Here is an 18,496-nt window from a genome sequence, read left to right on the forward strand (position 1 = left end):
CGCGCCGCGGCCTCGCTCACCCGCCGGCCCTGCAGCCGCCGCAGCAGCGCGTCCTCGTCGTCCTCGACATCGCCGAAGACCAGCTCCTCCAGGCACCGCTCCACGGCCGGTTTGTCCTCCTCCAGCGTCAGGCGGTGCTGCTGCCGGAGCCGTCTCTCCTCCGCCGCCGCCGCGACTGCGATCGCAGCGGCCGCTGCGCTCGGCCGGGGCGGCGGTTTCCGCTGGGATGAAGGGGCAGCCTTTCGGGGCGGCCTGCCCGGTCCCGCTCCGGCTCTCCGATCCGGCCTTCTTCGGGGCTTCCGGTCCGGCCTCGCCCCGGTTCTCCGGCCCAGTTTCACTCGGCTCCTTCGATCCGGCGGCATCGTTGGGTTTGGGAAGAAACGCAGGCGCTCACGTGGAACCTCACTGCGCATGCGCCCGGGCGCTTCGTTTTCCACCGCCGCCGAGGCCCCGAGGGGTCTGGAGGAGCCTGCGCAGCCTCTCGCCACGTGACCAACACTCCCTCCCTACGTAACTCCCACTCCCCTCCCGGGCTCCTCCCCGTGTGGGCGTTCCTCCGGGAGGACCAATCTTCCGGGTGTAGGGGGAAGCGGTGTGACTGGAGTGGAAAATTTCTCCAACACGACTTCGTAGCTGCAACATATTGAAAGGAGTGCAAGAAAGCCGGAGTATAAACTGGGATGACTGACCGGAACTTCTGCTCTTCCTCCTGCTTTTAACCACTCAACTTCACACAAGCCCCAGTTACCTTTGCCACCCTTCGTCTTGGTACGGCCCTTGGCGTACGGAGCCTGCGGAGGGTCCCACGCTGGAAGAGAGAGAGGAGGGTATGTAGGGAAGTGGGCCAATCGGGGCGCGGGTCACGGCGCAGGCGCGCTGGGGAGGGAGGGCTATGCTAATGTTGTTGATATCCTGGGGCCACCCGAGTTAAAGGGGGGAAATCCGGGGGCTGCCGCAGCTGCCGCCGGTCTGGGCCCAGCCGGGGCCCCCCTGTAGTCGCCGCAGTCCCGGGGAGAGGCGCCTGCCCCCAGCTCGGGGAGGGGGCGCCGCGGGCTCGGGGAGCACGGACAACCCCTACCCATGAGGCCCTGATGGAAAACACAAAGGATCTGGTGAGAGCCGAGCGCGGCAGCCGCTTTGTGTGCCAGGTGGGGGGGACGCCTGCAGCTCCCCGACCCAAGGAACCCTGCAGCTCCCTGACCCCCACTCGCAGGCCTGCTTCTCTATCCCACGCCCCCTCAACCTCCGGATTCCCCCTCCCCCTACCGGCCGTTAAACGATTCAGGGGTTCCCCTCCCCCTACTCCCTTAACCCTGGGCTCCTTGGGGTTCTTATCTCCACTTTCTGGAAGAAAAATTTGAAAAGAAAGTTTTTCTCTGCGTCCCGCCCCCCGCCCCTCGTTCTGGCTTGGAGGAAAAGGCTGGATCTGAGACTTTTCCTTTTTTAGCCGCCCAGGGTGGGAGAGTGAAGTTCTCACTTCCCTCCGCGGGAGATCCCGCACAGTTTGGGGGCTTTGCAGGGGATGGCTGGATCTGAGACTTTTCCTTTTTTAGCCGCCCAGGGTGGGAGAGTGAAGTTCTCACTTCTCTCCGCGGGAGATCCCGCACAGTTTGGGGGCTTTGCAGGGGAAGGTGCCTATCTGTCTTGGGGCCAGTGCCGCGAGGCATTTTGCACGTGGAGGTGGAAATATTGAAAGGGGGCGGGGTGGGCACGTGTGGGAGGGAGCGGTGGGAGTGGTATTTGGGAAGCTGCCGCCAAGGCCGCTTATTTAAAAGGGTTCCAAGTAGGTGGGCTTCTATGATCACTGTCTTCTCTTTTGTGAAATAAGAATCCTAATGTTTCAGAGTCGGAAGAGACATTAGAGGTCACCCAAAGCAGCCGTCCCCTCTGCAGCCTCTCTGACAAGTGGTAGGTAGTCTGGCCTCTGCTTAAACACCCTGCAAACACTGAGCGCTCACTCACTACAGGCCAGGAAAGCCCGTTCCGTTTTTCAGTAGTTCTCGTCGTTTGTCTACCCTTCTTGGATCCTTCTTTCTCATTCATGTCCTGGTTAAGTTGCTCCTTTTTTTACTTCTCAAATTTTCTCTCACATCCTCCTCAACCACCCACCGCTCATTGGCCTATATTTTGTGTGCCAGGAAAGAACAGCAGGGAAGTGGAGGAAGAGGAAGGTTTGAGAGAGGGGGTCAGCTGAAAACTTTTGCAGGGTCAGTTTCAATTCTGTCTGAAGATTATTGATATTTTTCTACAGCAAATTAGGGTATTACAATCTATGGATTTCGTGGCTGTTTTCTCTCACTAGTAAATGTTTTTGAAGTTGGAAATTTTAGCATCATCTCCATAGTTCTTCTGTCACAAATACTTTTGCTTGTTGCCTAAATCACTTTCCCTAAGAGTACCTCAAATTGCCTCCTCCTGGGGATGGTACTGAAACTGTTAGAAGCATTGACTCTTAGTGGGATTATCAGAAGAACTTCTTCCACCCCACCCGTATGACCTGTGTTCCTTGCAGGCTGGTCTTCCCTTCAAGGGGGCCCTTCCTCCCGATGCTTTTATTTATTTGTTTATTTATTTTTAACAATTTTGTCTTTTATGAGGTTTGAAATTTCTGCAACACTTTAATATTTGCTTAGAGTGTGCAGTATTTTTAATGCTCCTTACCTTAGTATGTGTTAGTATTTATCACTTAGTAGTTGAGATAGTTCGGTTTAACTTGTCACTTGTTTTTCTAATGTTCTCCTTCATTTGGTGAGCTATGCTCCCTCCAAAAGTAGTTGCCTTGGCATAAGAATATTGGGAGCACATGTTTTCCTCTTCCTAATACAGTGAAGTGGGAGTCAAGATGTAACTTATAATGTAGAAGTGATGCATCTTGTCTGAAAGTCAGCAAATAAATCTCACCTTAAGCTTCCAGTCCCCTGTTTAAAATATTAGAGCACAGACATTTTTTTTCCTCTCTCCCTCTTATGATTTGAAGTCTGTTGCTTTGCTCATGTGTGCTTAGATTGTTTTATTTTTCCGTTTGTTTAGCTCAACACCAAAGAGTGTTTAGAAAGAAAATAGCTCTTTTTTTGCACCACCTCTTTCTCTGAATAATAAGTAGCTTCTATTTATATAGAACCCCATACTCAAGGCTTGTGGGTGCCTTGCAAATTATGTCAAAATCTGTCTTAAATAAGTATCTGTTCGTAGTGTCTTCTACTGGGCCATGTTTTTTAACCATCCAGTTTTTAACTTTATATAAACTTTGACATATAATTTTTCCTCTAAATTTAGTCACTAGAATTTAACATGGAATTGAATACTAGGTCACGAAAAAAATTGCCAGAGCTGTATAATTGTGTTTTTAAAGTTTTAATTAATATGGAATTCCAAGTTGTTTTCCTGCTTACTTTAAAAATGAACTGTCATGACTTAAGTTGGCTGACTTTGGAGACATTTACATTCTAAACATAATAGACACAAACAACTGGTTTTATTTTTAAAGAAGACACTGCTACATTTTTTTATGTCTAGTTATATATTGACCTTATTATCTAACCCTTCCTACGTGTCAGATGATTTTTCTAATCATTCAGTTATGTGGGAAATTAAAATAGTTTATTTTAAATTGTTTTAAAATTTAACATAATGTTCAAAAGAAGGTAAAACTATAGCTTAGAAGTGAAAACAACATATTAATGTTATAAATACTAAACCACTTAATTCCTAAAATCCAGGAGTACTCAGTGGCCTAAGTGGCCACATTCTAAAATTAGGCAAGTCACTATTCTTTGAGTTGCTTCTTGTTTCTCAATTTTTCATTTGTAAAATTTTTGCTAAATAATCACTTAAAGAACCCTTGTAACATCAAGGTCAAGGGTTTGGATCCTCATACTGGCCAGCTGCCAAAAAACAAATTTTTTTGCTAAATAAGATTTAACTGTTCACACAATTTCAAGGTAAGCCATTTAATGTATCATTAATCTCAGGATTTCAAATAGAGAAAAACATGAGGACAGTAGAAGAGAAAGGACTTGAAATAGTTAAAACAAGCTAACACCAGGGTATTCTTAACTATCCAAGACAACTTTAGTTTATACAAAGATTGCACATTGATTCAGATTTAATTACTTTTTAAACTGATTTTTTTTAACTTTTTTTTATTGAAACACAATTGAACATATCTGTCGGGTACAGCGTTGCATGTCAGTACCTGTGTGCAGTATGTGATGCTCAAATCAGGATGAGTACATTCAACATTTACAAAGTAATCATTTTTTGTGGCCCCTTACCAGTTTCTCACTAATCTACCTCCTTCTGATTTCCCACCTCTGGTGGCCTCAGTTCTGTTCTCTCCTTTTGAAAGTTCAACAAATTATTGTGCTTTTTGTACTTTCTTTCTCTTTTTTATTTTTAACTTTTTTTAGCTCCTCACTTATGAGTGAAGACATATGGTATTTCTCTTTCTGTGTCTGGCTTATTTCACTTAATTTTCTCTAAGTTCATCCATGTTGCTGCAAATGGCAAAATTTCATTCTTTTTTATGGCAGAGTAGCAGATTTAAATTTCATTATGACTTGATAAATTTTTTTTTTTTAAGATTATTTTCTCCCACACATTTAGAATTTCTTCTCTTGCTTTGTGGGAACCCCCAAGAAGAGATATAAAGAAAATAAATCCCATTTGAACAAACCCTGAATATGTGGTAGGATGAAGTGATAAAGTAAGAGGGGCACTGATGGATGAGGTTAAAGTTGCACTTCTGTCACTAACTAGCTCCATGGCACATTTTGGACAAGATCTGTGCCTCAGTTTTCTCATCACAGTCGAAGGGTTGGTCTAGAATCAACATTGTCCAATAGACCTATCTGCAGTGATGGAAATGTTTTGTATCTGTCCTGTCCAGTATGTTAGCCACTAGCCACATGTGGCTATTTGAGCACATGAAATTTAGCTATTGGGACTGAAGAACTCAATTTTTTTTACTTTGTTTTAATTATTATAAATGCAAATAACTACATGCCTGCCATCTTGGACATGCAGGTATAGAGCAGTGTTTTCCAAGCTTAGCTAATCACTAGACTCACCTCTTAGTGACTCTTTTTAAAAACACAAAACCTCTCTCCTGGAGATTATCATTCAGTAGATCTGCAGTGGAGCCTGGGAATCTGTTTTTTTGCTTGGTTTTTTTTTTGTTTTTGTTTTTTTTTTTAAAGATAACGGGTAAGGGGATCTTAACCCTTGACTTGGTGTTGTCAGCGCCAGGCTCTCCCAAGTGAGCTAACCGGCCATCCTTATATGGGATCTGAACCCATGGCCTTGGAGTTATCAGCACCACACTCTCCTGAGTGAGCCACGAGCCAGCCCTGGGAATCTGTTTTTAATGTATGCCTCAGAAAGTTCTTTATCACATTAGTTAGGGAAACACTGTATTAGGAGATTTCTGATCTCCCTTCTTGTTCCTTCTTTAGTATAGATAACTTAGAATTTAATGTAGTAGAAGTGAACTCTGGACAAAGTTGGCAAACTGGCTGGGCTCTAGCTCTGGCTCTGCCATCTCCTGGCCTGTGATCTTAGGCAAGTTGCCTCATCTCTTTGAGCTTCGTTTTCCTCATCCGAAATATGGGGTGAGCATCAGCCCTGCCTCTCTCCAAGGTTTCTGTAAACCTCCATTCAGATGTGATGACCACTGTTTAGGAAAACGTAAGCTGCTGTAAATGATGATTAAAATGTTAAGATGTCTTTCCAGAATCCTTTTTTCTTTTTCTCTATTCACTGTACTATCTCATTCTTGCTCCTATTCTTATAAAACTGGTTGAGTACAATACTTATCAGTTTATTGAATCATTGTTGCCCAATTATTTCACCACTTTGTCATCTAGTTGTAGGACAGGAATATCAACTCTAACACTTTCTTGTTATTCTGATGCTTAGCATAATGATCTGTATATGTTGCTTAATAAATATTGGCTAAGGGCCGGCCTGTCACCAAGTCAAGGGTTAAGATCCCCTTACCGGTCATCTTTTTGGATGGATGGATGGATGGATGGATGGATGGATGGATGGATATTGGCTAATATCATCTATTACTTTACATTTAGACTTCCAAAATTAAACTTATATTTTTAAAAGATGAACACCAAGAGACTCATCATTTTACATCAGTGTTTTTGGGTTGTATCAGATCAACGTAATGCTGAATAACCTGCTTAACTTATTTTCTACATGTTAACATACTAATAAATGATCTTGTTTGATTTCGCAAACCACATTTGCACTACAGACCCAGACTTAGTATGAATTCTGTTGTTTGGGGTAGATTGGTGCCTGATAATGACCTTAAAGACCCTCTAGGCCACTGTGTGTTTCCGACTTAATTTTGACATGGTCATCTTATTTTTAATTAGCTTTTCAGGTTCATCCTTAAGGATTCATAGCTTTCTTCTTGAAGAACTGAAAGTCCATTCATGTGAATTATTTTATTTTATCATACATCCTTCCTGTGTGGTAAGTGGTGTTTTCCTTATTTAGAAGAGTGGGAAACTGACACCCAGTAATTGTTACATCCAAAGTCTTAATGGTGATAGAAATTGAATTTGAACCCAAAGAGGTAGAAATTTGTATTTCTTTGAGATCAAAGAATAGCTTTCTTTTGCTCGCTATTGCTTTGAAGTTTAGAATATTATGTAGAATATTGTCCCCTCCTATTGTCTTCCTGTCTATTTTTTAGTTTCTCTAGGTGGATTATTCAAAATATTATTGCTTTGTTTCCTCTTGATTGTATTTTTGACATAAATTTATTCTTGCTTTCACACTGAACTTGTAGGAATCGAAAACCCAATAATCACAAATCCTTACCCTTTATTTTCCTCATAGCAGTAAGCTTAGAAGGAATGAAGGCATTTGTTTATTGCTAATGAGTTTTATCACTATGCCAGACTGATCTTTCCATCCCAATGGTGGATGAGGAAGAGGCCAGCGAGAGCTGAATTGCTCTCTTGCTCCTACCAAGTCCAGTTATAAAGCATCTATTAATTCCTATTTTGAACTCTGTGACCTCATGCACACATTCAGATTTAAGGTTTTATAAAACATACATTTCATGGCTAAATATAGAGCTGAAAAGTGTGTGGGCCACTGTTCCTAATTGGTTTGGATAATGAAAAGTTGGTTAACTTTTGATGTTTATTCATATTGAAATTATACTATTATTTGGTTATATATTTATTGGCGCCTACATTTAGGATCTCAGATTTTTTCTGTAATTTCTTCTAGAGAAGTTTTTGGATCTTTGGCTTGATTATAACAGTAAGTTAATGGCTGTGGCTTTTGATTCCTTTGTAGATTTTATAGGGAGGAAGGTTCACCTAGGTGACAATTACAGTGGGAAAAGGAAATTCTCCTGTGATTTGTGATTTATTTTGTCACTCTAAAAGTCTTTTTTTTGTTTTAATTTTCATTATAGAAGCCCATTTGCTGTTTAAAAATATAAAGTACAGAAGAGTTAAATTCATCTTCCCATCCCACTCTCAGCTTGTTAAAAGTTAAGCTGTTCCTTCTAGGCTCTTTCTGAATGTGCATATAAACAAACATAGATATCAGTCTGTGCATATGCCACTGTATATTATTTCTTTTAATAAAAGTGAGTCATACCATGATATTATATTTTATTATAGTTTATTTTGTGATTTGCTTTTCCCACTCAGTATTTTACCTAGTGCCAAGTATTCTACTGATGGTTAGATTGTCTCTAGTTTTTCATCATTACATTATTGCTTTAGGAGACATCCCTCTGCCTAGACTCTTATATCCTTTTGTATGTATGAGTATTTATGAAGAACAGATTTCTAAAAATAGAATTACCTGGTCAAAAAGCCATACTCATTCTAAGTTTTCATAAGTAATGCCAAGTTGCCTTCCAAAAAGATGGTGTAAGTTTACCATTCTACCAAGTGTTTATGAGCACTGTTTCTATCACACACGCATTTGCCAATACCAAATATCATCAATTTCTTAATTTTTACCAGCTTAATTTTAGAAAAGCAGTTTAACTTTTTAATCAATGTAATACATACACTTGAGAGTACAATGTTAAACAGTGCTAAAAGTACTTCAAAAAAAGGGTCCCCTTGCAGCAGTCTTTTCCTCTTCCCAATTCAGCTCCAGTGCAACAGCTACTTTTCATTCTTTTAGCCTTTTCTTCTAGTACCTGTCTCCATAGTTCTAAATATTAAGCTTATGTTATTCATTTAGATTATCAATTTTAGACATTATCTATTGACTTTCTAAGTAGTAAATGAGGAGTTATCATATATATCCAAATATGAGGCAAGATTTTCCTACCTGCAATCATCTCATCACTTTATATTCAAGGCCTTAAGTAGTCATCAAATGTCATTTTCAGTTTTATATTGAAGCGCAGTGTTGAAGAAGGCACAGTACGTGAAACAGTCTTTGCTAATATTTATGCTTACAGAGGTTACCTAACAGAACGAGTATTAGGGAAAAAACAGAAAAGAGGTTAAAATTTAACAGAAATTTTAAGATTATCAATGTGATTCATGTTATTAGTCTTCATTGTAGCTGTATTCAAGCTGCTGCTTCCTCATCTGTAAAATGGGAGTTGCATTACTACACATTAAGTAGTTATAGTAGTTGTAACAATTAAATGTGTTACTACACATTAATCCTTTAATAAAGTGTAGAATGTACCTGACACGTACTAAGCATGCTATAAATATTAGTTGTAATAATAATCACAGCAGACCTTTAACAGGTCATTAACAAAAATAGTTCAATAAGAGGTGGTTGTAGAATTTACAGATAAATTCCTATGGGACAAACTGTGTTTGAGAAGAAAATTAGGTGAAAGTGAAGCTGACTTACTCTGGAAAACTGTGTTAGATGATACAAGGAGTGAATCTAATGATGACAGGTGAAGTGTTTCAGAATAGCAGAAGCATTAACTCAGTTGGTTAGAGTGTGGTGCCGATGACACCAAGATCTAGGGTTTGATCCCTGTCCTGGCCAGCTGCCCCCCTCAAAAAAAAAAGAAAAGAAAAAAATGGCAAAAGCAATATATCTAAAATAGTATATTTGAATATACAAATTAAATGTGTATGCATAGACTTCCAAGTCTGGAGAATAATGGCAACTTTCCCACCCACTGTTCTATAAACCTATAAAACCAGCAAGGAGCACATACACACATAGCTTTGGCATTACCAGGAAACAGGTCATCACAGTCTTCAGATTACCTATAACTAGGGAAATAAACCAAATTCTAAGAGGTCCTTATGTCCATTCCTGTGGATGTGAAGAAGTGGGAGAGGGAAGGATTAACAAATTCACTGAAAGAGGTAAAGGGGGCATGGAAGACTTAGATGAAGTATAAAAAATCACCCCCTGAAGGAGAAAATCCAACAATTAAGTTCCAGTGTTCTGAACACAGGTTTGGAGGTTGATAATTCACAGGCTTTAGCTACAGAGAAGAGCCTGAAGATAAGCAGTACCACAATTGGTAACCTTTAATTATAAGCATTGCTTTATAGGGAAATGGTGAAGACATTGAGACTTGGAGACATAGTGGTGAATTTGAAAAAGAAGGAAGAAGAAATAATTCTTCAGAAAAAAAAAAAAAAGTGCACTTAAAGAAGGTGTTCTTTAGGAACTCTGCCCATGCAGTGAATAGAAATAGAAAAGTGAACCATATCTATACAGAACTACAATAAGAAAAAACAGAAAATTTCAACTGATTAAATTCTATCCCTCATCAAAAAAAAAAAAAAAACACAAACAGAAAATGGACACAACACTCAAAGTGAAATTAAACATCTTGAGTCAGAAATACAAAACTCAGAAAGGAACAAAAAAGATAACTCAAAGTAGATTAAACTCAGAAAAGAAGTAGAAGAAATAAACAAAATCATGTCAGTAATGAAGGCTAAGTTACTAGGTACTCACAGTACCTAGATTTAAATGCAAATTTAATAAAAGGTATTGAAGGAAAGGGGAAAAACAAAAGAATGAAAATGAGTTGTTTTTTTTTTAATGGACAGAAAGTTGAGGTGGAAGATGGAAAAAGTCTAATGTATGTCTTTGGTGTCTCTCAAGAAAAAAAAATAATACAATATTTAAAACTATAATCCAAGAAAACTTTCTGTAAGAGAAGACCTGAATCTGTACATCAAAAGTTCATGCAAGGAGATATACATCAGGATATAACCTACTAAAGCTATATGACTATAAAATTCAGAAAAATTCTCAGGGTCTTCAGGCAAGAAAGACAATGTGACTTACAGAGGCAAGAAAATTGGACTAGTATCACATTTCTCAAAAGCAACATACAAGCAAGACAGAGGAGCAGCATAAGGAGAGAAACTGCTAATCAAGGATTTTATATCCAGCCAACTCTATTTGAGTTATCAAGACTATAGAACAGTTTTGAACATGTGAGAATTCAGGGAATACTATATTCTCTTGTCATTCCTGAAGAAACTTTTTTTTTCCTTTTTGTCTTTTTTCGTGTCCGGCAACGCATCGCAACCCTCAGTGTCGCGCCCAGACCGGACCGGGACTGGGACCGGCAACGGGATCACAACCCTCGGTGTCACACCCACACCTTGCTCAGCCAATGAGCGGGAACCGGTCTGTATGTGGGATCCGAACCTTCGGCGGGAGCACCGCCGCGCTCCCAAGCAGCGCACTGTAGCAGTGCGCCACGGGGCCGGCCCTGAAGAAACTATTAAAGAATGAGTTTTATCAAAAAAAGATGTTTAGGAAATTTTTCGCAATAAGACTGACAGTATTTCATATATTTTTTTTGCTAAGATTAAAACCAAGAGTAGAGTCAGTGACAGTAGAATAGTACATCAGCATTATGTATTCTGACAAAGTAGAAAGAATGCAAATAAAAAATAATGGGAAGGAAAGGGAAAGAAAAGGGAACACTAGAGTAAGATTAATGACTGTAGATTATGTATTAAAAGGGAGTCAGAGGATACCATCTAAAACTGAAAGACCAAATGGAAAAGGTTAGGTAAGAAAAAATATACCACGTACTGTAAAAGATTAATGCAAAGGTGAGCATTAGGAGAAAAAGATTATAAACCTAAAATACTGAAAGAAGGGCTGGCCAGTTAGCTTATTTAGTTAGAACATGGTTCTGATAACACCAAGGTCCAGGGTTTGATCTCTGTACTGGCCAGCTGCCAAAAAAAGAAGTAAAATACTGAGAGAAATTTTTAAAGAAGCAAAGAAGACCATCATGGAGTGAAAAAGTAATATGCACACAGTGATTATAAAATACTGTGACAGAATTTAGATCGAACATGTCAGTCATATGAATGGCAATTCTCTCACCAATTAAAAAGATTTTCAAATTGGCTCAAAAATCAAAACCCAACTTTTAATACATATGAAAGACCCTCAAAAAGGTTGAAAATAAAGGGATGGACAAAGATGTACCATGCAAAAAGGAAAAAAACAACAAGAAATTAGGATTGTCAATGCTAATACCAAAGTAGAAGTCAAGGGCTGGCTGGTTAGCTAAGTTGATTAACAACACAGCCTTATAACACCAACATCACAGGTTCGGTTCCCCATACCAGCCAGCTACTAAAAAAAAAAAAAAAGCAAATGAAACAGAGGAGGATGGTTTATAATGCTAAAAACCACAATTCACAACAAAGATACAACATTTGTAAATATTTGTGCACCAGATAACACAGCAAAGTCTATAGAAAATGCAAGGAGAAATGAAAAGAAACACTAAAAACAGACTTTTAATACTCAGCACAAGATAGGTATAGTGGATGAATAAGTAAAAAAGAGCTAAACAACATAATAAGGCAGATCTTCAGGTATGTCCCTAATAATAGAGAATATAATTTCTTTTTAAATACGCAGAATATTCACAAAATTGTTCATATGTTAGGAAACCATTAATAGGTACCATAAAAGGAAACAAAAGTAAAAGGGCATTGCAGTTTTCATCCTGAAATTTAAAAACCTCATATTACATATGCACAGAAAACCTTGAACAAGAATGTTTACAGCAGCTTTATTCATAGTTGGCAAATCTGGATGGAAAAAGGATAAGCTGGTATATTGATAAAGTAGACTATTCTTCAACAATAAAAAGCAATGAACCGTTTATACATGCAGTAACATGGATAAATCCCAAAAATATGCTAAGTGAAAGAAATTAGACAACAATGTTAATACAGTTTTATTCCATTTATATAGAATCTTAAATATATGCAAAATTAACCAAGACTCTGGAGGGGAGCGGAGGGGAGGTATTGACTGGGAAAGTATGCATGAGGGAGCTTTCTAGAGTGACAGAAAAGTCTTCTATCTTGATATACTTTCAAAAGCACATCTCAATTTTATAAAGCTTAACTGGTAAAAGGGAAATGCCAACAAATTGCAGAGTTTATGGAAAATAATGAAAATGCTATACATCAGAACCTGTGAAATACAGTTCAAGCAGTGAGCAGAGGAAAATACATAGCCCTAAATACCTATATCAATGAAAATAAATAAATTCCCAACTCAGAAATCAAAAGAACAACAAAGTAAGCTAAAAGAAAGCACGAAAAAAGTAAATAAAGGTAAAAGTAGAAATTAATAAGCTAAAGAACAGAAAAAAGTCAAAGAACAGAAAAACTATACATCTAATTTGTTAGTTAATCCTGGACCTCTGGGGGACAAGTCACAAAATAGATAAACCGCTAGCTAATTTAACCGAGTGGGAGAAAGGAGAAAGCACAAAAATACAAAATAAGAAATGGTAATGAGGAAATAACAGATATGGAGGTTCCAAGTCACTGTGGAGAAAAAGAATAAAAAACATTGGACTTGGAGAAAATTGAGAAAATCATACAAAACTATGCAAATCAACTTGAAGACCTAGATGAAATGGATGATTTCGTTTATCAAGGAACTGTCCCAAAAAATACTAGGCCCAGGTGGTTTCAGAGGGGAATTTTGCTTACGACACCAGATATTCCCAATGCTACATGAATATAGAAAATGAAGTAAAACTTTCTGATTATTTTTATGAAGCAAGAATACTGATTTCTAAACCTAATAAAGATAGCTCAAAAACTGAAAATTAAATGTTGCTTATGAATATGAATGCAAAAAATTTATTGGGCAATCTCACACTATATTAAGAAAATACATCTTGACGAAGTGAGATTTATACTAGGAATACAGGGATGATTCAGTATTTGGAAATCTATATGATTTACCATAATAATAGATCTAAAAAGAAAAGTTGTATTCTCTTTATAAATGCTGAAAATATTTTCATAAATACATATACATATATATTCACACATTAGTCCTAAAGTTATCATCTTACTAAGAAACACTGTGATCAGGGACAAAGTAAGGATGCCCATTTTCTCCACTGGTATAATGGACATAATGTCCATTATGGGCTTAATGGACTGGTATAATGTCCATAGGACATTATACTGGAAATAAGTGCCAATACAGATAGAAAAAGGAAAACATAGGCTTAACAATGGGAAAAGAAGAAATAAGTTTCTTGGTGACATGATTGTTTATCTGGAAAGCCCTAGAATGTCAATGAGAAAACTGTCTCAAAATAATTCAGCAAAATAGGATATAAAATAATCTTCATGTACTGAAAAAAAATGGTAAAGATAATAGAACTAAAGAGAGAAATCACATTTACAATAGCAAGAACAACAAAATATTTAAATTCTCAAGGCTTTGCTTTTAATAAGGATTATTTTTAAAAACCTATGTGAAGCACACTAAAACATTCCTAAAAGACACAAAGGTAGACTTGAACAAATGCAAAGACCTCCGTTTTTCATGGTTAAGACATCCCAACTTAATCAAGATGTCACTTCTTCCATGTTAGTTAATAAATTTCATGAGTTCTCAATAAAAATACTGATAATTTTTTGCTGTAGAGTTTAACTACTTAATGCTGAAGTTAACTTGTAAAAATAAACATGCAAGAATATCAAAACATTAAAAGGGAAGATCTTTGAGGGAGGGGGTCTAGCCCTCCACAAATCAGAATACAGTAGAAAGCCTATAAAATTCAAAAAGCTAAACATTGGCACATGAATAGACAAACTAATGAAACAGTGTAAAATCCAGAAATGGATACAACTACATATGGAAGTCTCATACTTAAAGTGGTATTTCAAATCACTGAGACAAAGATGGGCATTTTAATAAAGGGTGTTGCACAAGTGGATAGCCATTTGGAAAAAAGATAATATTAGATCTGTTTTTCACACCATACATGAGAATAAACTGTAAACATCAGAAGATCTAGATATAAAAACTGTACAAACACCTAAAGAAAATAGGGGTGTTCAGATCCTCATACGGGCCAGCCACCAAAATAAATAAAATGACATCACCAATTTAAAGAAAAAATATGAGTGAGTTTATCTGTGGTTTTAGGGGAAAATTTTCTGACTCATAAAGTAAAATGAAAGAAAATACTGATAAATTTTGCTACATAAAAAAATTTTTAATTGAATGGCAAAAAAAACTTTATGAGCAAAATCAGAATTTGCCATACAGATAAAAGGTAAATTTAGGGTAAATTCCTAAATACCAAGAACTTTGGGGGGAAAAAAATCTAAGACTGAAAACCCTAAAGAAAAAGAGAAAAGATAAGAACAAACTAATCTTATACAACAGAACAAAAAAGCCTCTGTAAAACTATACTGAGCAGCACCCAGATCTTGGTGTTTAATACCAGCTCCCCACTGAAAAGGACCTAGAGTTCCTTGGAGAAATTGTTGATTTCAGGGCTTGAGCCGCATAGGTATGAAATAAGCCTAGAATATCTTGATATACCAGAAAGTAAGGAAGTACTTAAAACCTGATGGGAGCATGTCAAAAGGAGACAGGAACCAGTTCAGGGAAATCCTAGTGGCCAAATCTGCGATAATTTGCACCTCAAAATGATTAAAGATAGTGATGAATGATAAATCATTGGGAGAAGATAGGAGTTAGTGAATTCATACTGATAATGAATAGATAGGTAGATAAGATAGATAAATGGGGTGATGGTAGGATTTCCTGCTGACTAGTAAAAAGGTGCTGGAGTTGGGAAATCATTTTGCAGCCATTAGAGTAATGTTTGGTTTGCCAGGAATTATTAAGGGGTAGGAGCGGGATTTCAATTAGAAACAATATTTGTATGTTTTAAGGGTGCCCCCAAGATTGCTTATTAGTTGCTAGAAGAAATGTGGTAAGTATACAGTGGAAAAGCTGGACTGTGCCAACAGTGATCAAAACTAGCATCACCAGTGAGGGCAGGAAGGCATCTTGTGCCTCTTGATATAGTATTATAAGGACACAACATCACTTATGCCTTGACAGAGTGATCAAAATTAACATCACCAAAGAGGGCAGGTAGACATCTTGTGCCTCTGGATACAATATTCTGAGGACACATCATCACTTATGTGGTATTAAGGAGTTACATAACCTGAATCTACTGAGGAAACATTCTATTAAAAAGGAGGAGGCATCTGCATTCTTCAAAGATAATCTTCCATATTAAAGGAAATTAAAAAGATAAGCACCACATGCGATCCTGAACTGGAAGGAGGAAATGCTAGAAAGACATTGAGTCAGTTGGGATATGAATGGTAAGTCAAGGAAAAATATCAGTGTTAAGTTTCCTGAAACTGATAACTATGCTGTGTTTATGGAGAATGTTTTTATTCTTAGAAAATACACATTGAAGTATTTGGGGGTATGCAGCTTACTCTCAAATGGCTCAGAAAAACTGTAGAGAGAAGAACAAACAAGGTGGAGCAAAATGTTAGTAATTGGTGAATCTGAGTACATAGGAGTTTGTTGTACTGTTCTTCTAACTTCCCTGAAAATTTGAAGTTATTTCTAAACAGAAAAATTTTAAAGAAGGGCTATACTGACATACCGTTTTTGTTCATCTTTTTGACAAAAATTCAAACACTTGACAATATACTTGTGAGGCTCTGGGGAAACAAGCACTCTCAGTATTGCTGGTGCAAATGCAAATGGTAATATTTCTTTGGAGGGTAATTTGGTAATATCTAACAATATCGCATATATCCTTCTCCCCCCACTTTCACTTCTAAGAATATATCCTGAAGGTATACCTCATATAGCGTAAAAATACATGTGAATAAGTTCATTGCAGCATATTTGTAATTGCAAAATATTAAAAACTAAACGTCCAAACAAGAGAGATGTGGTTGAATAAATATTCACACAATGGAGAGTACTATGCAGCTAAAAAAAAGTGAGGAAGATGTTTATGCACTGAAATGGAGTGATTCCCAGGATATATTTCTAAATTAATAAAAGCAAAGGACAGGAATATGAGTGTGACCTTTCGTGTAAGAAAGAAGGGGAAATAAACATACGTATACTTGTTTACCTTTTCAAACTACAAACACAAGAAGGATGAACCAGAAAGCAATAAATTTGGTTACTCACCTACAAGGGTGGGTGGTGAGGCAGGGAAGGGAATGATATTTCTCTGAGTCACACCTTTGTGTATAGTTACTTTTTTTGTAAGCATATCATCTTCCAGATAGTCCCAAAAAAGTGAAGTTAATTCATTTAGGATGAGAGGGGAGACTAATAACCAAAAGCAAACCAAACCCAACTTATTTCAAATCAGTAACATAACTACACTGAAGGAGGAGGAAGTAAATAAGTAATTCACATAATTCTTGAACTCAATACTCTGTCCCTCAGTTTGGGGAAAAGGATTGCAAAGAAATCCTGAACTCTTAATAGTTTGTTTTTTGTAGGGATATGGATGTAGTTTTTCTGTAACTATTCAAATGTATGAAAGGACTGAGCAAATGAGAAAATATGTTGGTTTTCTTTTTTTTTTTTTCCTTTTTGTCTTTTTTCGTGACTGGTAACGGGATCGCAACCCTCAGTGTCGTGCCCGCACCGCGACTGGCAACGGGATCGCAACCCTCAGTGTCGCGCCACCGCGCTCCCAAGTGCCGCACTCTATGGAGTGCGCCACCGGGCCGGCCCTATGTTGGTTTTCTTGAGAGCCAGTGTTCTCACTGTGGAAGAAGAGACACAAATACGGAGTGTGGGAAGGTTTTTAAAAAAAAGCCCTGTGGGGCTGGTTTGGAATTGGAAGTATAAATGCGAACTCATGATTTTCTAAGATACGTATGTGTATCTGTATGTCACATACATATGTGTATATATTCTTACTCTGTCCACCAAAAGGGCCCAGAAGCAAAGAGATACCCCAATAGCAATAAGCGCACAGACAACAAGATCTTTATTTTTGGTATCATTCCCCACTAAAAGAAACCAAGGGTATTTGGAGAAATGTTTGATTCCAGGGCTGGGACAGAGAAATGATTATAAGATAAGCCTGGAATATCTTGGTGTACTCAAAGTAAGGAATTGGTCCAAAAAAATGGTAGGGGATTGTCAGAATGACACAAGAATCAGCTTGAACGGGCTCCCACTTGCCCAGTCTGGGACAGTTTGAACCCCCAAATAATGTCAACAATGAATTATAAATCATTAAAAAGCAGAAATCCATGAGTTTATCCCCATAATAGATAAATAAGAAAAAAGAAGCTTCTTCCTTATGGAAGAATGCTGACTGATGATATGGAGGGAATGCGGGAGTTGAAAAATCATCATAGTTGGAGATTGTTTGGGCAGGAATTATCGGATGCTAAATGCAGAGTGAAATTTTGATGAGCAGAATGTTTGCGTTTTCTTTAAGTGTCTCCCCATAGATTGCTTATTAAAAGAAGGAAAGATAGAAAAAGTACAGTGGAAAAAACAGACCGTACCTAGATTGGGTAATCAAAATTAACATCACCAATAAGGAGCAGAGGAACATCATGTCTCAGAATTTGACATTGAGAAAGACACAGCATCAGTTATGTAGTAGTTCACCTGGGGACATACAACCTCAATCTAATCATGAGAAAACCTCAAACAAACCCCAAATGAGTATTTTTAAAAGAAGGAAATCTGTACAGAAGAATTCCAAATAATTTATATAGTTACTCCACTTTCAAGAAGGGAAGCATAAATTCCCACTCCTAAAGCGTGGGCTGCATGTACTCACTTCTTCCAAAGAGAACAGTATGAGAAGGGGTTAAGAGTAACTGCGGTGGAAAAGCCTGACAGTACCTCAGCCAGATAAGAGGCAACGTCCACAGTGATAAGTCATGTCGATAGTATGTATCCTTGATATGATGTGATACCAATGGCACTTCAGCTCTGTGAGCTACCTCCCAAAAACGTAACACCAGCCTAATCATGGGGAAACTGTAAGACAAATCCCAGTAGAGGAATATTCAACAAAATACCTGAGAAGTACTCCTGAAAAGTGTCAGGGTTGTCACAAACCAGGAAAACCTAAGAAATTGTCACAGTGAAGAGGAGCCTTATGAAAACTTATGTATGAGTTGTGATAACTAAATGTAAGGTGGGATCTTAGAATAGAAAAATAAGATTA

At 38.1% G+C, this 18,496-nt stretch overlaps 2 protein-coding genes across 4 annotated transcripts in view; one reads left to right on the forward strand and one right to left on the reverse strand.

Moving 5' to 3' along the window:
- UTP18 (UTP18 small subunit (SSU) processome component homolog (yeast)) overlaps window positions 1–440 on the reverse strand; it is a 33,903-nt gene extending 33,463 nt beyond the window's left edge. The window contains exon 1 of the mRNA XM_008568290.1: window positions 21–440. Within this exon, the coding sequence (XP_008566512.1) occupies window positions 21–413 (393 nt within the window). The 5' untranslated portion in view covers window positions 414–440. The remainder of the gene's footprint in view (window positions 1–20) is intronic.
- Window positions 441–465: 25 nt separating this feature from the next.
- Window positions 466–18,496, forward strand: part of MBTD1 (mbt domain containing 1) — a 67,262-nt gene continuing 49,231 nt past the window's right edge. Inside the window, exons 1-2 of one of the 3 annotated variants that reach the window (XM_008568292.1) lie at window positions 981–1,112; window positions 1,845–1,908. The gene's annotated coding sequence lies outside the window, so the exon portion shown is untranslated. Of the gene's footprint in view, window positions 828–980; window positions 1,113–1,844; window positions 1,909–6,397; window positions 6,490–18,496 lie in introns of those variants that run through there. The other 2 variants (XM_008568294.1, XM_008568293.1) reach the window with 2 other exon arrangements.

The sequence above is a fragment of the Galeopterus variegatus genome, unplaced genomic scaffold, assembly GCF_000696425.1.
Source record: "Galeopterus variegatus unplaced genomic scaffold, G_variegatus-3.0.2 Scaffold395, whole genome shotgun sequence".
Lineage (NCBI taxonomy): Eukaryota > Metazoa > Chordata > Mammalia > Dermoptera > Cynocephalidae > Galeopterus > Galeopterus variegatus.